Source organism: Typopeltis vanoorti, chromosome 13 (assembly GCF_054136105.1).
Source record: "Typopeltis vanoorti isolate ZY-2024b chromosome 13, IOZ_Tvanoo_1.0, whole genome shotgun sequence".
Lineage (NCBI taxonomy): Eukaryota > Metazoa > Arthropoda > Arachnida > Uropygi > Thelyphonidae > Typopeltis > Typopeltis vanoorti.
In genome coordinates, this window is record NC_143561.1 from 62,412,997 (window position 1) to 62,437,960 (window position 24,964).

Consider the following 24,964-nt stretch of genomic DNA (forward strand, 5'->3'; position numbering starts at 1 on the left):
GGTCTTCGAAAAAGTAAGGTTCGATCACTTCTTCCAACATCACCTCACACCAGATTGTACACTTAAGGGAGTGCAATTCCCTTCGGTGAATTGCTCTAGGATTTTTCTTACCCCAAATCTTGCTGTTTTGTTTGTAATGAAGCCATTCAAGTGAAAATGTGCTTCATCTGACATTATCAGCTTGTGGATAAATTTGAGATCTCTCCTTGTTCAAGATAAACATGTCATGTTTATCTTGAACTGCTGGGAGTAAGAAATTTTCGATAATAGACTGATATTCATCTCCTGTAACATTGATAGGGTTCCCAATGTAGTCTTTAAAAAAGTTAGGTCTGATCAATTCTTCCAATGTCATCCCACACCAGACCATACATTTAAGGGAGTGATTTCCTTGTGAATTGCTCTAGGATTTTCTGTATACCCCAAATCCTGCAGTTTTGTTTGTTAATGAAGCCCATTCAAATGAAAATGTGCTTCATCTGACATTATTAGCTTGTGGATAAATTCGTGATCTCTCCTTGCTAATTCTTGAAATCTGATTGCATATTGAAATCTGTGGACATAATCTGGTGGCTTCAGCTGTTGCGCCAACTGAATTTTATACGGAAATAGGTTCAAGGTTTTTCAGAATATGCCAGAATGACATCCGAGAGAGAGACTCCAACCTGTCCAAACTGCCTTTGAGTTGATGTGCTCTGATCATCTGCACCACTCTCCCTTACATGCTAAACAGTGGCTTCATTACCAACCGAGCATGGTCTACCTATACGTGGAAGGTCGCTTGGTGAACCCTGTTCCTCAAAATGACCAATCAAACATCTAATCATTGATTTGCTTGGAGAATCTCTCCCAACGATATGCTCATTGGGTCAGAATTATTGATCCTTGGTTTTGATAGTAAAATTCCACAATTTGTGTTCGCTCATGAATTTTTCCATGGTTAATCTCCAAGGCCTCCTTTATAAAATCTGTAAAGAAAAATTAAAAAAAAATTAATTAAAAAAGTTATTAAACCTTCAGACCCATTCGTGACTTTTGATCCATCCTTTACAAGAAGTTGCAAAACACATTAGAGCTGTGTATAGGCTAGAGAGAAAGAAAGTGAACCTGTTTGTGTCCTTTTTTGATGAACAGCTGGAGGTTGTAGTTCTTAGAACCCTACAGATTATGTTAACAGAAGTGAACATTTTTTTCTGCTTTATGAAGAAGCAGATTGTTTATAAGAGCAGTTGGAGTGAGTCTGTGGTAGATTGGTTATCAGTTAGTTAATCAGTTATTATTTTGAGGACTGGTAACCATGTTTTGGTGCTTTCTTGGTTTCATGTTCTATTAGATCCTGAGAGTGATGCCATCAGGTTGTGTATCTAGATGGTGTAAGAATTCTGTGTATCTAGGTGGTGTAAGAATTTCCCTTTTGTCTGCTCAGCTAATTTCCTTTCATAATTTGTTGCCTTCCTTACCATGCTTATCACCTCTCCTGTCTGTACATTGTCTTGCTCATGAGCTTGCCATTCACCCTTCTCTTTCATGTATTTGTTTTTTTTCATTCATTGTGTTGGCACCTAAAACATTTTTTTTTTTTTTGCAGCTTCTGCTTAATTTTCTTTAATTTCCATCTGCTTTATCAAACTGCAGACTTACAGTCTGAACTGTAGGTATGCAGAGTGATACTCTTCCCTTAAATACCTCTTAACAAGTTTCTCCATGCAGTGCTAACATTCATCTCTTGCAGTTTGGAAAAAAAAGGATGTCTACTTTCTTAGATACTACTCCTAGCCATTTATTAAGTTTGTTGTAATCGACAAGTCTGCAATTTCACATGCATCTCTTCTTAAATGAAAAGTCTTAACCATCTTCAGGGCAAGACCGCATGCTCACTCTTGCTCTGTTATGTACAAATCCTTGGATGCTCTCCCTCACTTTCAAATTCTTGATACTCCCTCATCGCTTCTTTTTCAGGTAATTAGCTAGTACCACTTTACTATTTTAATTTTGTTTCTTTTCTCCGTGTTATGTATCCCCTCTCTTTCTTCCAGTTTATATTCCCATAATTAGTCTCTCAGTAATTAATTATCCTGAACTTATTAAGCTAATACACCATTTTTTATTTATTTTTTATGGTAATCTTATGTTTTATATTGATCCCATACCCAAGAGGCAGAAGGACCTATAAGCACGTCACTGCCATGTCTGAGTTATGGGTGAGTATTCAGATAGTTTATTGACATTCTTTTTGATGAGTTGTAGGTTGTAGTTTGGAAATACTGTACCTCTTGCAGTAGGTTGTTTCAGAGGACATAGGAATATTAAATAAAAGGGGAAGAAGATAAGCAGATTTATTGTATTGGCTTGTTGCACAATAAAGAAGTTCAACACAGAATACTATCTTCTACAAAACTATGGATAGGATTAGTGGTGATTGAGAATAGGTTGTAGATGAATGAGAAAGGGTAGGCGGGACAGAGCTCTGAGGTACTCCTGCATTGGTGGTGAAGCTTGAAGAGATGAAGCTATCAACCATGATGCACAGTGAAAGACCTTAGAGGAAGCTGACCACCCGATTACAGAGGGTGGCAGGTAGAGGATGGCAGTTTTTTTAGCAGGCCTCAATGCCAGACATGATCAAAAGCTTTTGAAATATCAAGAGCAACAGCACAATTTTCTTGAAAACTTTCCATTGCACGTGTCCAGTGGTGGAAGATGCAAGCTAAGAGGGCAGCTGTAGATCCTGAATGGTGGAATACATGCTGGTAATTGCTGATTAATTGATGGGCTTCTAGGTAGTGAATCAATTGGCTGTTGATGACTTCGTCCATTATTTTGAAGAAGACTGAAGTGATGATAGTTGTCAGTAGTTTGATGGTAGAGTTCTCTCTCCCTTTTTTGGATTAGGCTGGATGTGTGATTGTTTCCACATGTTAGGATAAGTACCATCTACGTATTATTATCATTATTATTCAGGCCTCCATGGAGTAAAATGACTCATCGTAGGAGGTCCTTTCTAAGAAAAACACAAGTCTGTCAAGACTCTTCGAGGGAGGTCCCTCCTAGGAAACACAAAGTCTATCATACCACTCCTTAAATGCATTGACCATTCTGGCTCTCACCACTCCATCAGGCAATGCATTCCATAGTTCAATGACCCGCCATGCAAAGAAACCACTCTTCATACTCTTTCTCACAGTTTCCTTTCGTAACTTCCAGGGATGGCCCCTTGTCATGACTCCTTCCCGCTGTTCAACCAAACTAAAGAACTCCCCAGTGTCAACCCTGTAACCACCTCTCAACAGTTTAAAAGTCTCAATCATATCACCTCTCCTTCTTCTATCCACCAAACTCTGCAGTTCACACTCCCTCAGCCGATCCTTATAACTAACATTGTACAGTCCCGACACCATCTTTGTTATTCGTCTTTGTACCCTTTCCACAGTTAATTTATCCCCTTCAAATCCTGGGGACCAGATCTGAGAACAATAGTCTAAGTGTGGTCTGATCAGAGTCTTATACAATGGAATGATAACCATTTTATCTCTGCAGGTCAGTGTCCTTCTCATTATTGCAGCAACCTTCTGTGTTACCTTCACTACCTTTGCGATATGTCCCCTAAATTTCCAGTTTCTATCAATCATCATACCCAGATCTCTTGTCTCTCCTACTTCCTCCAGTTTAACTCTTCCCATAGAGAGTATGCAGCGTCCCATCGATGTGTCCCAAACTTGAAGACCTTACATTTTGCTGCATTAAACTGACAACCCCCATTCATTTGCCCATCTATCTAGCTTATTCAAATCCTCTTGCAGGGCTACCACATCTGTATCACAGAGATGATACAAGACAGGTTAGCTCTGGAGCACAGTGTTTGAGAACAAATGGAGGGATGCCATCAGAACCAGGGGACTTTTTAGTATCCAAGTTATTTGGTAATTTTCTGTCTTTTTATTGAAAAACTGCAGGAGGCATGTGGTGCTCATATTCCAGTATGGTAGCCGGCAGTTTCCCTTGGTCATCATTGCGGAGTTTGAGGAAAAGATGATGATAACAAGTCAGCTTTATCTTTGGGTGAAGTAATAATGGTGCCATCAGGATGAGAGAGAGAGGTGGAAGTGCAGGTGCGCAGAAGTTGCATCCAATGGCCTTAGATATGGCTTCTGTTTAAACATGAGTTGAGTTTTCTACTGTTGGCCTTTATGAAGTTGGATTTGGATCTCTTCATGACTGTTTTGCATTTGTTGTGTGCTTTGGTATAGGCAAGGTGTGAAGCTGGATTTCTGTATGTGAGCCAGTAAAAAATTCAGCTTTTCACAAGTAAGCTGAATTTTTTTCTTTGATTGCTCTGATACACTTTTTTTCAATCTAAACTTTTTTGATAAAATCAGCATGGTAATGGTGCCGTTGATTTTAGCTTGCTCAATGTGGGTGTTGCTAATCCTTTCTCAGATTAGTGCTTAGCTTGCCAACATGTAAATATATCTAGCTTTGGCTGAATTAAACTTCTCTCTGAATCTTAGACAGTTAGAAATAGTGTTTTTGGCCCAGCATCTTTTTAAGAAAGCCAGCCGATTGAGTTGTTTTGACAGTTTTAGTTTCCATTTACATAGCTAATATGCTTTACATGCAATTGCTTCTCTGTCTCCTCCTCCTTAAAATCAATACTACCATCTTCATGTTACAAGAAGAGTTTTGGAAGTCCTTAATCCCAAACTTTGGTCTGTTTCATACACCATCTCTGAAAATAGAGATGGTGTATGAAACAGATTTTAAATTCTTCTACAAGAGAATTTAAAAAAGTAAATGGCATGTAAAAAAGTTTTATGGCTCTTCAACATCACAACACTTCTTGACTGCAACCATGGCAAGAATATGTAGTTGTGAATCTATCGTCATAGCCATTCTCAACAGACACTGCCATTGCTCAGTTGAAGGTATAATTTTGTCATCACTTCTAAGAAAGTATAAGTTTTGAAAATAATGACTAGCATAAATGGGGTATCTATGATCTCTAACCCACAATAGCATTCCTAGATGTGGCTGGTATTCTGATATAATCTAAGCTTCCTAAGAGTAATATTCCTCCTAAAGAAATGTTGGCACCTCAAAAAGTTATATAGGAACAAAAAATTTGTTCCTATATAACTTTTATAGCCAAAGCAGACAAAGGAAATTCAACTGTTATTATGGACCAAACATTATATCAGAAAAATGAATAATCTCTTCAAGGACTCTTCTACTTTTCAGATTATAGATTGGTATCCTACCAAATCTCAAAAGAAAAAAAAAAATTGTACAAATGATCCTGGCTTAAAGAAATTAGCAAAAAGCTAAAACCTTATCATGTTAAACCACCCTGGGTATATGGGGGGTTCTCAAAATTTTCAAACCTAATAATTTTCCTTTTTCCAATAGTTGACAGCATTGACATCTCCACCTACAGACTGGTCAAATATTTATCCAAATCACTTCTTCCCCCACCCTCACAGGCAACTCTCTCTCTTTTATTAAAAATTCTGTGCATTTTAAAACATTAATATAAAAAAAAAAACCTGACAGATTTTGACATCATGGTTAGCCTTACCATCACTTCATTGCTCACCGTGGACCTTTGGTAGAGACCTTGATCTTGTTAAGCTACAATTTCTCCTCTGACATAATTGAATTATTTAAATTTACCATTTATTCTAGTTATTTCATTTGGAAAGGAGAAATATATGAACAGCTAAATGGGACTGCTACGGTTCCCCCTCCCCCCACCCCTCTAGCTAACTTCTACTTAGGACATTTTGAAACCAAGCACTCAATATAGCGCAACCAAACTGTTGGTGTAAGCATAGCTATGTTGATGATGTGTTTACAATTTGGACTCTAGTTACTAAGGAATAATTACCTGAGGCAGCATGTGATGGAATATGAGTATACTAGGGTTTGAGAGTGCTAGATCTAGTAATTGCATCAGAGAATTTGTTTATAATCAATATGCCCACATTGCCACTACTTGGTAATAGTGATCATATGGTCTTGATCTGGGAGGTGGCTAAATGTGTGGAATTTTCAGTTAAGGAGAGGAATATAAGTGGAATTTCAGGGCTGGTAAGTATGACAAGCTTAAGAGATTGCTTGGATCAGTGCCATGGAATGTGAAACTGCAAGGACTGGGTTGATAGTGTTGATATGGATGTTGATAGTGTATGGGAAGTGATAAAGGAGTGTTTGAGGAAAGTAATTGCAGACTGCATACCTGAAGTCAGGAGAATAAATAAAGTGGGAGTTAAATAGATGAATATTATCATTAAACTGAAGCTACCAAAAAAAAAAAAAAAAAAAAGGAAAAATTTGGGGAGAGAATTTAAGGAGAAAGGTGACCAGCAGACACATGAGCAGTACAAAACACAGGCCAGAAGGGTAACCAGTGTAGTGAAAAAGGCAAAAGCAGAGTATGAAAGGAAATTAGCAGTGCAGGCCAAATATAATCCCAAACAGTTGTTTTGATTTGTTGCAAGTAAAAGGAAGAATGCTTATGGCAGAATGATTTTAATGAATGCTGAAGGTAGGGAGGTAACTGAATCATTTGAAATAGTAGAATTACTAAGTGAACACTTTGCAAAAATTTATCATCCAGGTGGAGATGAGAAAGAGATGGTGAAGATCCAGAAGTGAGTAGCCAAGCTGGTAGCAGGTCTATAGAATGAACCTCATGAGAACAGGTTGAAGATTTGTGGGTTACAGAAATTGGTTGACAGGCAGATAAGTGTTGATATGATTGAGACATACAAATTACTGAAGGATTTTACAAGATTAATACGGAGAAAATTTTTCAGAACAGGTCTGGTGGTGGAAGAAACTAGGGGCTATCCTTGGAAGTGCAGTTAGCAAGGGGATTAAAACTAGTTTTTTTTTTTTTTTTTTTTTTTTTTTTTTTTTTTTTTCCTCCCCTTCCTTGGAGAGTAGTGAATGAGTGGAATAGGTTGCCAGAGTGTTTTGGGTGCCATGACTGTGAATGAATTCAAAGCAAAGTAGGGTAGATACTGTGCAAATGTTGGATAGTGCTTGGCATGATGTTTAGGGCCTCGTAAGGACCCCATGGAGTAGCCCATAATAATATTTTGAGTGCATCTTAACAGTCAACATCCTAAAATAAACTTCACAATATAAAAAGAAAATAACTGACTTTTCTTTTTCTATTGTGAAGAAAAAGAAAATACAGTTATTTTCTTTTTCTATTGTGGGGGAAAAAAAAAAAACCTGTCCTCCCTTTCTAAATATGCTATTGACATGGCTTCCAAATGGCTTATTACCCTTTATTATCCTCCCAAAAATATGGCATCCTCCAAACTCTCTCACCTAGCTAGAGCTATTTATTCCGATGACACAGCCCTTCAAGGACTTTGTAATACCTTTTTGGCCAAGGCTGCAGCCCATGTAAAATAGATAATATACTGCATGCACTCCCATCCTTCTTGCAAACCCACACACAGAGTCCTAACAAAATTATTCCCATCTCATATATTAAAAGTACATCAGAAAAGATAGCTAAAGTTGTGTGCAAATATAATCATGTCACGTTAAAACCATTCCTTCAGATTGTTTACTTCATCCATTCTCTCAAAGATCAGCCTCAACCTTGTACTCATTCTGGAGTGTATAAAGTTCCTTGTGCCTGCAGTTTTTCCTGTTTTGGACTGACTGGTAGATCAGTTAGCATCCACCTTGAAGAACACAAAAATCACATCCATAATTATCTGTATGAAAAGTTGGGACTGGCAGACCATGCTCTGGATACTCCATCACTTAGGATAAAATGGAATAAATCATTGCTATCACATAGAAATTGTTATAGGTCTGAGAGACAAGTTTTGTAATTAGCATCAGTTATGAAGTACTCCCTAACATCAATTAATATGGTTGCATTAATTTGCCAAGGATCTGGGAGACGGTCATTCTGAGACCAGCTAATCTCTCTTCTCCAAATTAGGTTTATAGTTACTAGCCCAGATAACAAGTCTTGTTAGGACATTAGCTTTGTTTCAGCTACATTCATTTGAATTGTTTTCACTGTTATAGTTAAGTGCCATGTGCTTGTTGCAGTTTTATTTGTGCTCTGAATATGCTGGTTAGAAAACCAGTGAAATATTAGTAAGTTTCAATAAATGAATTTAATTTTTTTGTCTGTTGATATTGTTAATACCATGAAATGCTAGCATGAATAATTAACAACATCTAAGCCTTTCAATATGTTATTAACATGGAAGTGTGTTCCAGAAAACAACAGTAGAAGAAATGAATGAGTGAATGAAGAGGATAAAATTTTTTTTATGAGTTTGGAATTGAAATGTGAAGAAGTTGAATAGCTTTGCGTTTGCTTCAGTATATTTTTTTTCAATGGTCATTCATCAGAATTGATGAATGACCATGGACATATTTTTTTAGCAAATGCAAACAGCAGAAATATCACTGTGAGATAGAGAGTGCGGTGAATTGCTAAGAAATGAGCTATTCATCAATGATGGTTGCTTTCTTCTGTACACTTGGCTATAGAGTTAATTGCTCTTCAGAGGTAAAGTAATGCTTTAAGCAAAAGAGAATACATTTTTGGATGTTAAGTTTGGTGATATTTGTAATTTGTTTTATGCTGACAGAGACTGGAGATTTAGAATAATCCCAAGAAGAGAAATCTCATCTTACCAGCAATGGGTGTTGTCAAATTTGGAGTCCTTACTGATGACATTAATTTTGGGCAAAATTGTTGATAGGAAGTTCACCCATGCAAAATCATAGCAAATGCGTCAGCCTACTTGAGCTGGTTGGAAAATAAAGTCCATTGTGAACCTTAAAAATCACAAAGATGACTTTGCTATCAGGGTTAGACTACAACAAATTCATGTTTAAAGAAAGGAAATTAAAAGTTGAGACTGGTTTCTCACATTGGAGAGCAATAGAAACAGCAAGTGAATGTGGTCGAATGAGGAAGATAGATTTTTAGCCAGTGATCTTCAGAAAGAGAAGATTCTCTGTCAGAAATTCTTGGAGTACATCAGAGTGAAGATATGCAAAGTCAGTGTATAATTGGGAAAACCTGAGTAATGTATTGTTTGATGAAGCTGAAATTTTTCTCAATTAGCTACAATAAACACAACTCACAATTGACAAGGTAGATACTTTTTTCTGTGTGTGTCTCCCACCCACCCCAAAAAAAGTTGTAAACCTGTAGTATACATTGGTACCATGGGTGGGATAAATTTTTTATTTCTTTCATTTTTTTTTTGTATTTTTATTTTTGTTTTACTTAGGTTAAAAACTCTGCTGTAGAGACCAAACACCAACTTTTTTTTAGCCACTCGAGACTCCCAATAATTGGGACAGTGGACTCATGCTATAGTGGCCTCAGTATAGCCTTAAAATAGAACTTTTGAACTTAGGATTTATGTATTATATGCAACTTTTGTTTTTTTTAATTTGGTTTGAAAAAAAAAAGCTTTTCTAAATATGTGTTTTTGTTGATAAAACAGGTCATCCTTTTTCAAAACACGTGCAAGTAGTTTATCTGTTCATGAACAAGAAGATTCATCTCTGCTCTCCCAGAAGTTATCTCTAGTGTCAACAAAAAACTTCTTGCTAAAATCAGGTTAGGGCCTTAATTGGTTTTATAACACTGAAAATGTGATTCACTTAGGTTATAACTAATGCCATTTCTTTTTTTGCAGATTGACAGTATTTTTGACTATGACAATTTTCTCTCTATATTATTTTTTTAATTGCAGATATTTTTTAATAAATCTATGTTATGCAATGTTTTTGGACTATCTATGTAAATTTTTCTTTAATATGTATATACATTGACTGGGAAGATATGCCATGGATGCATGAATAAAAAAAAAAATCCACAAATTTGTTTTACCATAGTGATGCACTGCTTCCTATAAACATTAATGTAACATAGGTTGATATACGTATTTAGTGACTTAATAAATTCAAACTCAAATAGTATCAATGTATTGCTTTTTGCATTATGAGATCATTCCATTCATATCCTAGTCATGCTATTCTTAACATTTAAAATTTACATTAGTTTTTTTATTTCTCACTTTCGAAAGGTTGTAAACCTGTGGTATGTGAGCCTTTATTATTATTATTATTCTTCCCATAGTTCACAAAAGACTGTCAAGTAGATATCAGGAATTCCTCACAGAAATCTTCCATTGTAATAAATTTAGTTTAATCCTTTATCCAAGTGTAAGCAAAAAAAGTTTGCGCCTGAAGAGTCTTCAGGACTGAGGAAACTCGTGGTAAAGGTGGACCAAGCTCTCATCTCCTTGTCTTAGTATGTCCCATAATGCAAAGCACATCTCCTTGCAGATATGTATAATGCTATACATTAAGGGAAGGGCCAGTACCCAGACTGGTTTCGACCTTTATTGAGGTCTCATCAGTGGGAGCCAAACACAGAGGTGGTGATACTAAGGTGGAAGCAATGGAGAAGTCATATTTATCTATACAAGTTGCCAGAAGGTGTCTCACCTTATTATTAAAATACTCTGGATTTAGAGAAAGATGGTGAAAGTTTTTCCCACTTGGTTAGACTATAATAAATTTAGTCCACCTTTACTACTAGTTGCCTCAGTCCTGAAGATACTTCAGATGCAAACTTTGTTTGCTTACACTTGGATAAAGGATTAAACTAAACTTGTTATAGTCTAATCAAGTGGAAAAAAACTTTCACCACCTTTCTCTAAATCCACAGTAATTTAATAATAAGGTGAGACACCTTTTGGCAACTTGTATAGATAAATATGAATTCTCCATTACTTCCACCTTAATATCACCACCTCTGGGTCTGGCTCCCACTGATGAGACCTCAATAAAGGTCGAAACCGGTCTGGATAGTGGCCCTTCCCTTAATGCATAGCATTATACATATCTGCAAGGAGATGAGAGCTTGGTCCACCTTTACCACGAGTTTCTTCAGTCCTGAAGATACTTCAGGCGCAAACTTTGTTTGCTTACATGTGGATAAAGGATTAAACTAAATTTATTATAGTCTAACCAAGTGGAAAAAAAACTTTCACCAAAATCTTCCACTCAATTCTTGAATGATCTTGCTTTTGGCACTAAGTCTTTTATGTAGCTCTTGCCCCCAAAAGTTTTGCTACAAATTAGTACATTTATATCTTGGGTGGGCTAAGAATTTTTTTCTGTTCTTTATTACTTTGTTATATTGCTAAGGTGTCCAAGATTGCACATAGGATTACTTGGTTATTGAGGAACACACTAACATTCAGAGATAGAGGTTATTATTCCCCTTTATAAGGCATTGATACTTCCACATTTGGATTACTGTACTCAGGTCTCGTCACCTGGATTCCTTGGAGATGAGGAGGTTGTGGAGAGGGTTCAGAGGAGAGTGACTAAGTTGGTGAGTGATGTAAAAATGCTCCCTACATTGATAGATTGAGAGCTTGTGGATTGCAGAGATTGGTTGATAGGCAGAGAAGAGGGGATATGATAGAAACATTTAAATTACTAAAAGGTTTTATAAGATTGATGCAGGGGAAATGTTTCAGCTGTGTGATAGTGATGGAAGAACAAGAGATCATCCCTGGAAATTAAGGAAAAGTGTGGTTAACAAGGGTATCAGAACAAGATTTTTCGCCTGGAGGGTGGTGAATGAGTGGAATGCATTGCCTGACTCAGTTGTGAGTTCTTTGTCTGTAAATGAATTCAAGAACAACATGATAGATATTGTTTTGATAGTATGGGTCTCCCACAATGTGTCTACTGACTCCATGGAGATAATAATAATAAATACATGTGTGGCATTTTATGTGGCCTTATAAGAAGACTTGAATAGGCTGAGTGAATGAGCATGGGAGTGGGGATCCAGTTCAATGTTATGAAATGTAAGGTTTTAAGATTTGGAAAACAAAGATGGGATGTAGAATTTACTCGTGGTGGGGATATATTGTTGGAGGTGGGGGAAATAAGATCTTGGGATAATGGTGGATAAGGATCTAAAATTTAGAGGGTGTATTGCCAAAATTGTGAGGACAATACAATGAATTCTGGCAATGATGTGTAGAACACTGACTTGCAGAAGTAAGGATATTCTAGTTCCATTGTATAAGGCAGTGGTGTTCAACCTTTTTTACTATGCGAGCTACTTTTGTATAAAAAGTTATTCGGTGATCTACTCTCTTATATAGATCATGTTCCCCCAACCTGATATCTGATTACGCACAAATAAACAACTAAAAAAAATACACAACTAAAAACTTTATTTGTGTATTTAAAAATTTATTTATCACTTAATTATTTTAATATAACAAAAAAAAACAAATATATTGGAATAAAATATTTATTTCTCTATTTTGGAAAACCAAAGTTAGAAAAAACAACAGATTGATTACAAACTCACAAGTTACAGGAAATGCTGGGTGATTAAAAAAAAAAAAAAAAAAGTTAATGTGAAATTTTGTATTGTTTGGTACTGTTTGGACCTCGCAATATTTTCATAGTCAAGTTAATATGAAGAAGTGGCCAATCACAGACAATCATCCAAACGATCATTTGTAATTTGGTTTCTTAATTGATTTTTTATGTCGGTCGTATTTGAAAAATCGGATTCTGACAAGTATGTCGATCCGAAACACAACAGAATTTTTCGCACAAATCAGTTGATATTGGGAATTTTTCATGTGCATACCTCCAAATGACCTGATTGTTTATTGATTTTCAATGTAAACTATTCTGCATGTTTATTATCTCAAGTTCTACTTCAGCTTGGCTCATATCAAACAGCCCACTAATTTTATTTGAAAATTTCTGTGATGTTCAAGTTTTCTTGAAATGGATTATTGATAAAAGATACAATCCTTTCAGTTTTATTAAAATCTTTAAATCTTGAATTTATTTCTTCCTCAACTAATTCTCTCTCACAAATAAATTCTTTTGAATCATAGTGAAGTATTTTTTTGATTTTGTTCAAAAACTTTTAATAAATATGGGAGATGTCTAAATTTGTGGTAATTTATATTTTTCTTTAATAAAAGTAACTATTGTTGGAAAGTTTTTATTGAACTTAACATGTTAATTAAATTTTTATCTCTACTTTGTAACTCTAAATTTAAATTGCTTAATTTTGTACAGCAATCTACTAAAAATGATAAATGTAACAACCATCTTTTATCACTCAATTGTGGATAAATATCTCCTTTTTCATCAAGAAAATTTTTTATATCATTAATTAATACAATAAATCTTTCTAAAAATTGACTTCTGCTGAGCCAGTGAACATTATTGTACAATAGAAGTTCCCTATCATCATCTGCCTGTAATTTAAATAACTGCCATTGCAGAGCTTTTCCTCGAATAAAATTTACAATTTTAAATGTAATATCCAAAACATCTTTTGTGTTTAATCTTTTACTACACAGCACTTGTTGGTGAATAATACAGTGGTACCTTAAAAAAATCTGGATATTTGTCATCGTTTTAACATAATGAAATGAAGCCTGATTTATTACCTATAATTTCAGGAGCACCATCAGTAGTGCTTTGTCAGATGATGCTTCGTGCATCATCAGTAAAGCCCTGCACCATCATTGCAGGGTTTTTCCTCGAATAGAATTTACAATTTTAAATGTTGTTGTTGTTGTCTTGTCCTTTGAAGAGTCTTAGATGTTTCCGTGTGCTCCTTGTACTGCTTTGGCTATGTCTGTGATTTTGTTTGTATAGAGCTGTTGTTCAGGATTAGGATCTATTTCTTGCAAGGCTGCTGTAATTGCCGGACAGGTAAAGATGTGAGTGGGTGTCAGTTCAGTATTGGGGCAGTTGTTGCAGTTTCTATATGTTCTCGTATCATCTGTATTGATCTTCATTCCTCTATAATGTCCTGTTCGTAGTCTTGCTATCGTGGTGGAGGTCCTTCTGTCAGCATTGATCTCGGGAATTTGATGTTGTATCACTGATTTCAATGGAATTAGTTTAGCTTTTGCTAGTGCATTGGCATCAGCAAGAGTTATCATATGAGTTTCTTAGTTGAGTTCTCTGGCTTCTTTTGCTAATTTATCAGCTGCTTTGTTGTGATCAATGCCTACATGAGCAGGAATCCATTGTAAAATGCAACTTTTACCTAAACACTTTAGTTGATTTAAGAGTTTATGGATGTCTTGTGTGAGCTTGGTATTGCCATTTTTGATTGCCTCCATAGCTGATCTTGAGTCACTGTAAATTATAATTCCTTCAGATTGTTGAGATGATGATAGATTTAAGTAGGCTTCTAGTGCTTTATTTATTGCGTAGAGTTCACTGGTAAAATTGGAAGCGATTCTCCCAGATCCAACTTTTATTGAAAGTTTTTCACCTTTCGGGAGTAGAAGGAGAACACCAGCGCTTCCATTAATCATATTGGTGTCTGATGATCCATCGGTATAACAAATAACCTGTTTGGAGGATGAAAGAAGTTTGATGGTATTTAGGCCTTTTTCTTTAAGCATTTCTTTTGGTTCTTTTTTTGTACAGAGTTTGGTAAAGTTTAGATTTATGGAGGTATTTGAGGGTAAAGGACTGGAAAATAAAGGTTCTTTGTTTATGTGAACATTTAGCTGATCAAGACCTATTTCTTTCCTGATAGTGTCATCATATTGTAAAGTTGATGATCTGTGAAGTCTGCAATTTTGGTTCCAATGTTCATAAGTTTTTAGGGAGATATGATCACTTTGGTAGCTTCTGATATTATTTATGAATTTTATGGTGACAAATTTTCGTCTGTCCTCCAGCAGGTCAAGCCCACATTCCTGTTGGGCTCTGATGTTGTTAGTGGATGAGACTGCACCAGTGATAATCTTGGATGCCTTTGCTTGTATTTTGTCTACAATTTTAAATGTAATATCCAAAACATCTTTTGTGTTTAATCTTTTACTACACAGCACTTGATGGTGAATAATACAGTGGTACCTTAAAAAAATCTGGATATTTGTCATCGTTTTTACATAATGAAATGAAGCCTGATTTATTACCTATAATTTCAGGAGCACCATCAGTAGTAATAGACAAGTTTAAAAAGCGGAAGTTTGTGTTTTTTCACAAATTCATCAAATGCCGAAAACATGACTTCTTCCCTAGTCCTTCCCAATAATGGTATAATTTTTAAAAGTTCTTCTTTACTTGAATAATATTGAAATACCAAGTGAATAAATACCATTAATTGAGCAATATCAGTGAAGTTGTTTGATTCATTAAATTGTAATGAAAACGCAACACACTGGTGAATGTCTGATATTAACCTGGCCTGGAAACTTTTCTCCGGCAATTGGAACTTTTCCTTTCGGCAATTTGAAACCTTGTCTATCGCCTAGAAGTAGTCTCTCTCTAGCGACGTCTCGATCCAAGAAGCTCCTTTCTGGAAGCAGGAAACTCCTCTCTCAAGCAACGTGGATCCGGGCAGTCTCTCTGACGGCGACTTTGTACAGGGTGGCCTCCTCTCTGACAGCAATTATGGAACTGGGACCCTTCTGCTTGCTTCAGTCTCTTTTTATTCGGCCTCCTCTGAGACCTCACATGAAGTTGGCAACCCTCAAAGAATCGGTAAGAGTCTTTCATCTTAAGTTTCAAGTTTGGCATGCCTTTTATTCTCCTTCGCTTTCTTTTGATTGTAAGTTGCCGGCCATCGGAAAGTAGTTTGAACTCTTTCTGACTGACTTCAGAGATGTTTACACTTAGAGCCTGCAAGCCTTTCTCATGCATACAAGTTTCAATAACAATCTTTCTAATGCTGCCATGTCCAGCTTCGGCGACAAAAAACATTGCCTTTGTTTTTAACACTCTAACATGTTCTCATTAAAGCAGTATATACAGTTAGCTTCAAAAGAGTTATTTACAAAAACATCTAATACAAACTATACCGAGACAAACGAAGTTTATTTTTTTACAATATTCACATGGGACTTAACCTAAGTATTTAATATTTAAGCTACAATCGAGTTTTTACACTTTGCTTATGATTGTATTCACTCGACTCGCCGTTTGACTTCCATTGATCCAAATTAATTCATTTACCCAGACTTATAACAAAATTACTGATTTGACAATTTTAACAAAAAATAAATAAACCATAGCAATACGCTTAAAGTGAATTAAAAATAATACCAGATAATGATAAATAAAATATTATGTTTTCAGTTTTAATTAAATTTGTAAGTAAGGAGGAATACACAAGAGATCGACTAAAAATCGCTCCGTGATCGACCGGTCGATCGCAATTGACGGGTTGAATGCCCCTGGTATAAGGCTTTGATTTAGCTGCATATGGACTATTGTGTACAGATTTCATCACCTGCTTTTCAAAAGGCAATTTACCAAAATAGTTTCTGATCTCTGGAAACGTTGAATATGAAGAAAGCTTGAGACCATGAAATTTCAGAGTCTAGTGGAGAGGAAGAAAGAGGGGTGATATGATAAATGTGTACAAGTTGGTAAGGAGTTCGTATAGGATTAATGTTGAAGAGATTTTGCATAAAATGGTGGGAGACTGGGAGAACGAGGTCATCCGTGGAAGCTGTATAGAGAGATGGTTAAGCAAGGGAGTGAGGAGCAGGTTTTTTGCATGAAGAGTTGTGAATGATTGAAATGCATTGCCTGAGAGCATGGTATCTGCAGAGAATTTGAATGTGTTTAAGGCACTGTATGGTGAGTTGTGTGTATGACAAAAGGGACCTCCTGGATGAGTCACTGACTCCATGGGGAAGATTAGGATAATTATATACAAGGTGATCCAAAAGTAACAGAAAAAGTAAAAATTCAATAATTTGAAAAGTATAGACAGTAGTATGATGCGGTTTTCACAGAAATGCACAGAAAGACATTGGATTTTTTTTAATAACGAAACATTTTATTACCAGAATAGTTACATTTGCCTCCAACAGGTGGCACTTGAGTTGTGTCAGTAGTTTGTGCAGCGGTGCAGCACAGTTCGCAATGCAGCTAGGATTACAAATGTTCAATGTGATGGCCGTCAGACATGGCACGACACCCTGCACGGCATCGAAGAGGGTTTCAGTTGTAATTCCTGTCACATGATGTCGAATAGCTTCTTTCAACATGGCCAATGACGTCGGCCGACCTCTGTACACCTGTGACTTCAAGTAGTCCCATAACCAAAAGTCACAAGGTGTAAGGTCTGGAGATCTTGGTGGCCATTCGTGCAGGAAAGAGTGAATGAGGACATGGTCATTGCCAGATGTCAATCACAGCAGGTGCTGGACAGGACCTGTGATGTGTGGAGGTGCTCCATCCTGCATGAATGTTACACTACAGAGCGCTTGCCTCTCTTGCACATTCGGAGTTCTGATAATACAGCGTAACTAAAAGCACTATCTCGTAACGATAACATGCCTCACCTTGGCGGAATGTTTAACTTCAGTAATAAACATTAAATATAATGGAAATTATAATTATTTTATATTACATTAAATATAATAAACATTAAATGAACATTAAATTTAAATATAATGGGGTGCTTAAGGGTCAAAGCTGTATAACTGAGAGGAGACCTTCACATAGCCTTTAAAGGAATGCGGAGAACCGACCAGGGCTTCTGACCTAATGTCCAATCCTCATCTTCTCGTGGTGCACCCTGTTGGGTATCTACTTGGATACTGAATGGACGAGGATGGGCTGGCAATTTGGGATTTAGCCGACCAAATTGTATTCTTATTGGTTAAACCAAAATATAGAATGATGGTACAACATGACAAAATATCATGCCGGCTGGGGCGTCGCCCGGTTAAACAAGGCCCCCGTTGTTTTCGCCAGGGAACCAGGGCGAACAGCGAAAAGTCAGCTACTGGAACAAATCTGAAAACAAACCCCAACTCAACATCACCAGAGTTAAAGATCGGTACTATCAACGTAAGAAGCCTGAATGGCAAAGAAATGGAGCTAGCTGAGGAATTAGATAAGTACCAGATCGACATAATAGGGGTGACTGAAACAAAAAAGACCAAAACTGGTGAGATCTTTCTGAGCAATAAATACAAAATGTTATATTCAGGCAATGATAATCAAGGAAAAGAAGGAGTAGCCATAGTATTCAACACAAAATACGAGGCTAATCTTCTTGAATGGCAGTCAGTCTCAAGTAGAGTAATGTGGGAAAATATGAGAATGGGGAACTGGACAATGAGACTTATTTGTGCCTATGGTCCCAAAGAAGGTTCTACTAAGGTAGAAGTGGAGGAATTTTTTGAGGCTTTAGAAAAAGCAACTGACACAATGAAAAATGAAAAGTTGGTCCTTGTTGGAAACCTAATAGCAGAGTAGGAAATGATTGTGAGACATACAAAAATATTTTGGGAAAATTTGGAGAAAAGAGCAAAGCTAATAATAATGGCAAATATCTGTTGTATTTCTGTTCAGGACATGGACTGGTTATTACTAACACCATGTTCCAACATAAAAATGTGCACAAATTCACATGGAGAGAAGAGGCTAGGAATAAGAAAAGTCTCATTGACTATGTTATTGTTGATAGTAATGTTTTCTCAATAGTGCAGGACACCAGAGTGTACAGAGGACTTGAAATTGGAAGTGATCACTATTTAGTCTTGAGCAGGATAAAATTGAATTTCATATTGAAAAGAATAACATGTAAGAAAGTTTTAAAGCGAATAAAAGTTGAGCAGCTCTCAGATGTGAGTGTAGACTAAAATACATTATTGTATTTTAGTCTACAATAATTATTTAGTCAATAATCAAAAAGATTATTGAAGAAAAAATGAAAGAGTTTGAGAACAGGAAGCAAACTCTGACGAAAACATTGATTGATTCTGCCAGAGAGGCATGTGGTGAGGTTGTCTGTAAGGATAAAAAAATCAGAACTCCCTGGTGGACACAGGAAGTTAAAGAGGCAGTGAAGGAAAAGAAGAAAGCATACCAAAAGTTCTTGTCAAATAAGTCAGCTTGTGCTCTTAGAGAATATAGAGACAAATGCAAGAATGCTAAACACTGAGTAAAACTAGCTAAACAAAAGTCATGGGAGGACTTTGGCAAGAATATAGAAAATAAATATCAAGAAGGTGGCAAAATATTCTGGAGGTTGTTGAAAAAGCTTAGGAATGGAGGAAAGAGTGCTGTAAAAGGAGTTAGAGATGATAAAGGTGACATGAAAATGGGAGAAAAAGATATCCTCGAAGTATGGAGTAATTACTTTGAAAAACTGCTAAATGAAATAAGCAGTGATGACAGCACAGTGGTAAAAAACACTGAACAGGCATGCAGTCAGGAATACATATCCATACTTGAAGTAGAAAAAGCCATCAAAGGCTTGAAATGTGGAAAGGCAGCAGGAGTAGATGATATTCGACCAGAAATGCTGAAGTATGGTGGTATAAGTGTTACAGTGGCTGCACTGCATAGTTCAGAAAGCCTGGACAGAGGGACGAATTCCCGATGATTGGAGTAGAGCTCTCATACCCATATATAAAAAGGGAAATAAAACTGAATGTGAGAATTACAGAGGTATTTCCCTACTGAGTGTTCCTGGCAAGATCTATGCAAGTATACTTGAGAAACGGTTGAGAAGAATTGTGGAAGAAAAGCTTGAAGAACTAGCTGGATTCAGGCCAAATAGAGGCTGTCAAGATCAGATCTTCACTTTACGACAAATAGTCGAGAAAGCATGGGAATATAACAAAGATCTGTATTTAACCTTTGTCCATCTGGAAAAGGCATATGACCAGGTGCCAAGAGAGAAGCTATTCAATATGCTGCAGTTATATGGTGTCAATGGGGCATTATATCAAGCAATACTTAGTCTTTATTTGAGTTGTAAGTCAGCAGTTAGAATTGAAGGAAGTACAGGAAGATGGTTTAATGTTAAATCTGGTGTGAGACAAGGATGTACATTATCCCCTCTGTTATTCATTATCTATATGGATCACATTATGAAGGAAAGTGGTATTAAACATGATATCAAAATTGGAGATGTTAATGTCAGTTCTTTGCTTTATGCGGATGATGTTATACTTCTAAATAAATCCGCTACAAGTCTGCAAGCTTCTCTGACTAAATTGAATAGCTGTTGTAATAGATATGGTATGAAGGTCAGCAATAAAAAGACAAAGATAATGAAAATATGCAGAATCATTGAAAATGTCAACTGTGTTGTGAATGGAGAACCTGTGGAACAAGTAAAACATTTCAGCTATTTAGGCACAATTTTTACTGAAGATGGTAAATTAAATATAGAAATAGACAACAGAATCAGCAAGGCTGGTATGGTGGGAAGTCAATTGAATAAATTCATATGGAATAAGAGAGAAATTAGTCGGAACACTAAATTAGCTGTATACATGACAGTGTTCAAACCAGTTTTAACTTATGGATCTGAGAGCTGGGTCAGAAGTAAAACATTTGACCAAAGACTAGAGACCACAGATATGAGAGTCCTGAGAAAGATTATAGGCGTGAACAGATGGCATCAATGGCAGTATCATATTAAAAACAAGGATATTAGGAAAGAACTTGACATTGTCAGCATCCAGGAATGCGTTAGCAGAGCTAATCTCAGGTGGTATGGTCACTTAAACAGAATGGGCTAGGAAAGATTAGCAAAACAAGTGTTCTCTGCCAAGTTGGCAGCAAAATGACCCAGAGGAAGACCAAGATATAGGTGGATTGATACGGTACAAAGTGCTTTAGACGATAGAAATATAAGATCTGATAATGTTGGAGTGTTGACAAGTAACAGACTGATTTGGAGGAAAATTGTAGATAGGAAATTAATAATGATGTAATTTTTTTCATGTAGTACTATCATATCCTGTACACCCCTTGAGGGTACATGGCAGGAATTTGATGATGATGATGATGATGATCATAAACATTAAATGCTGAAAGTTTAACTTCAGTATTCAGTACATCTGAAATTTACGTACCTCATGGTTTAAATAGTGAAGGTAGCAGCTCCGGGACCGCTACAGTGCCACCTGTCGGTGACAAATGTAACTATTCTCGCAATAAAATTTTTCCTTATTAAAAAAAATCCCATGTCTTTCTGTGAAAACTGCATGGTGCTACTGTCTATACTTTTCGAATTATTGAATTTTTACTTTTTCTGTGACTTTTGGATTACCTGGTGTGTGTGTGTGTGTGTGTGTGTGTGTGTGTGTGTGTGTGTGTGTGTGTGTGTGTGTGTGTGTGTAAATTTTTTTTTTTTTTTTTTTTTTTACCTAGTCCAGAAACCTTGCTCTAGAGGCCAAACATGAAACATTTTTCACACTGGGCAATGATATTCATCTCCCACCTGAAGCAGCTCTCCCGTTTTTTATATTGTCTATCCAGTTTATTCTGGCTCTGCCTCTTTTTTGAGTTTCTGGAGTAAGTCCTTGAAGAAAGAACTTGCATTGGGAGACCATTAGATCTGCTGATTATGACCAAGCCAGATGAGTTGTTTCCTTCAAATCATAGTTGTGATATTATCTCTTGGACTGTGAAAAAACTGATTCTTTGTCTTACTTCAAAATTTGTGACATGTATGGTATGAATCATCTGTACCCCCTCATTCCAAATACCAGCAACTTTTCATGTTTTAGAAGAGTTCAAGTTTCGCTTCTGTATAGAAGTATTCAGTTAAGTAGGGTGTTAGTAAGATGTGATTTGTTTGTAATCTTATCTGCCTATAGTGTTTTTTTTTTTTTTTTTTTTTTAGCTGTTGTTGCTTTTGCAATTTTTTTGTCTAATATCCTTTCTTTATCTTTCATTTTTATTAAAGATGTTACCTAGGTATTTAAACTGAACTTCTTCTATGGGATCCTTGAGTAGGATTTTTTTTTCACTTTCAGCCACAGCAATTCCATCTTGGTCAGAAGCAGAGATATTTGTCATTGTTTTTTGATTTGGATACTTATGGTTAAGCCACATTTTTTAAGTGTGTAAGCTAACTTTGTGGTGATTTCCTGAAGATGAAATAAAATATAATTTAATTAGATAATGAGATGACAGCATTAAATTAAATTTAAAAAATAATTAAAACAAGAGAGTTGGTGCTATTGCTTGCCATTTATGAGGATGGGACTTTTTCAAATCTTGGCAACAGAGACATTCATTCTGATCTTGAACTCTTACAAGCATTGCCAAAAATCTTGAACCTGTATGGCGAGTACTTATCCCATATATCACAGTCATCTTTGAGACTAAAATTCTGAAAAGATATAATTTAGTTCATACCTTTTTCCCTATCAACGACATTGCCTTTTGTTTACAATCCACAAAAGATATCTACCCCGGTGTTTACCAAGTTCAGTGGGAATGCCTCCACTTGTACTTTGGACAAACAGAATTCTGTTGAAAATTGACTTCAAGAACACCAGTCTTATATTAACAACAATAAACCTGAAAAATCTGGCCTTGCTCAGCATGGAGTGGACATGGACCACAATATTCTATGTCCAGTACTCGCCTTTTGCATAGGTGCAGGTTTATGTTTGATGGGTCATTTAAAGAGAGTGCTGAAGCACTTCTCCAACACTCAAATTTAAATCAGAAACTGTCTCTCTCTGTTGCCAAGAGTTGGGATCTTGGGAGTCATCCTCATAAATGGCAAACAGTAGTGTCCCTCCCATTTTAATTATTATATTTTTTTAAAACTTTAATGTAATCTCATTATTTAATTAAATTTTATTTTATTTCAAATCACTTAATTTAAATTTGGACTTTAATTGTAATCTTATTTTATTGTGACCATCCACTAGGTGGCTTCCAGCACATGGCTCAACACTGTACATTGGATTAACATTCTTTGTTGTAGTTTCTTCTTTTCTTATTCTTTTCTCTCCATGTGAATTTATTCATTGTGTTAGTAATAACCAGTCCATGTCCTGAGCAGAAATTCAACAGGTATTTGCCATTACTATTAGCTTTGCTCTTTTCTCCATTTCCCAAAATATTTTTTTATGTCTGACATTCATTTCCTACTCTGCTATTTAGATTCCCAACAAGGACCAACGTTTTACATTTCATTGTGTCAGTTGCTTTTTCTAAAGCCTCAAAAAATTCCTCCTTCTACCTTAGTAGAACCTTCTGTGGAACCATAGGCACAAATAAGTTTCATTGTCCAGTTCCCCATTCTGAGATTTGCCCATATCACTCTACTTGATATTGCCTGCCATTCAAGAAGATTAGCCTCATATTTAGTGTTGAATACTATAGCTACCCCTTCGTTTCCTTGATTGTCATTGTCTGAATATAACATTTTGTATTTATTGCTCATAAAGATCTCGCCAATTTTTGTCTTTTTTGTTTCAGTCACCCCTATTATGTCGATTTGGTACTTATCCAGTTCCTCAGCTACTCCATTTCTTTCCCATTCTGGCTTCTTATGTTGATAGTACTGGTTTTGAACTCTGATGTTGAGTTGCGGTGTGTTTCAGGATTTGTTCCAGTAGCTGACTTTTTGCTTTTTACCCTGGTTCCCTGGCGAAAACAATGGGGGCCTTGTTTAACCGGGCGATGCCCCAGCTGGCATGAAATTCTCTCATGTTGTACCATCATTTTATTTGTGGGTTAAGCCAATAAGAATGCAATTTGGTTGGCTAAATCCAGTTTTGAGCTATAAGGGACTTGCGAGAGCTCGCCCGAGTCCTTTGTTAAATTTTTCTCAAGTTTGCGAGCCCCTTGTTCTTCTTGTTTACTTTTTTATTTTTTCAAAAAAAAAAAAAAAATAATTTTTTGAAATATTTTAAGCGAAAAACTCATATGGTAACCTAACAAATTGATTTTATTAAATAAAATATTATAGTTACTGTTACTACCATTTTACAAATAAGAATACACTTTTGGTAATCGTATATAAATAAATAGAACTACAAAATAATGCCCCTTATTGGTACTGTTGATTATCACTTGATGTATAAAAAAAGAGAAATATAACATATAGTAGACTCTAGACTATTCGGCCTAATGTGGCGGAAAGGCAGGCCGGATAACACAAAAGCCGGATAGGCCGGAGTTCTAGGCCTACCTTTTCACATAAATGTGAAAATGTGGCCTAAGACGAAAGAGTCAAAGCTTACAGTTTTTAGTTTTTGAAAAAGTCCTTGATAGACGACTACTTCACCCTTTTAGCCTTCTTCTGCAATGCAATGTACCTCTCCTTACACAAGCAGATGATATTATCAGCTGGCGTCGCTTCCTCCTGTTCACTAATGTACTATTATTATTATTGTTATTGTTGTTCCGGGCAACTCCAAGGAGTCGACAGACTCATACAGGGAGGCCCTAACATCACGTCAAGAAAAACTATTCGACATTCACACAGTATCTATCATACTTTGCCTTGAACTCATTCATGGTCGTAGCACCCACAACAGACTCTGGAAGCTTATTCCACTCATTCACTACTCTCCAAGTAAAAAACCTAGCTCTAACACCCTTGTCAACCACGCTCTTGCCCAGCTTCCATTCATGGCCCCTTGTCCTCCCACCACCAGTCATATTTTCAAAAAAATCTTCTGGATCAATCTTATAGAAACCCTTCAGTAATTTGAATGTCTCAGTCATATCACCCCTCCTTTGCCTATCGACCAATTTCTGCAACCCACAAATCTTCAACCTATTCTCATAAGGTTCATTCCACAGACCTGCTATCATCTTGGTCACTCGTCTCTCGATCTTCTCCACTTCCTCCCCATCACGAAGAAACCCTGGTGCCCATAACCGAGCACAGTAGTTCAGATGGGGTCTTATCAAGGCTCGATACAGAGGAACAACAACTTGTTTGTCTCTGCATGTTAAAGTATTTTTCAGAAGCCAAGTGATTTGGTGAGCTGTTTTAGTCACTTTTGCGATGTGCCCCCTAAACTTCAATTCCCTATCCACCAATCTTAAATCCCTGGCCTCATCAATCTCCTGGAGTACGGTTCCACCAATGCGATATACTGCTGCTATTTTTTTCACCCCAAAGTGCATAACCTTACACTTT

General features: G+C 36.4%; 1 protein-coding gene across 1 annotated transcript in view; it reads left to right on the forward strand.

Annotated features, from left to right (window-relative positions):
• The window catches only part of LOC150100219 (telomerase protein component 1-like), a 1,179,105-nt gene that overhangs the window by 24,333 nt on the left and 1,129,808 nt on the right, over nucleotides 1–24,964 (forward strand). Inside the window, exon 3 of the mRNA XM_090402391.1 lies at nucleotides 9,501–9,616. Coding sequence (XP_090258517.1) covers nucleotides 9,501–9,616 — 116 coding nt within the window. The remainder of the gene's footprint in view (nucleotides 1–9,500; nucleotides 9,617–24,964) is intronic.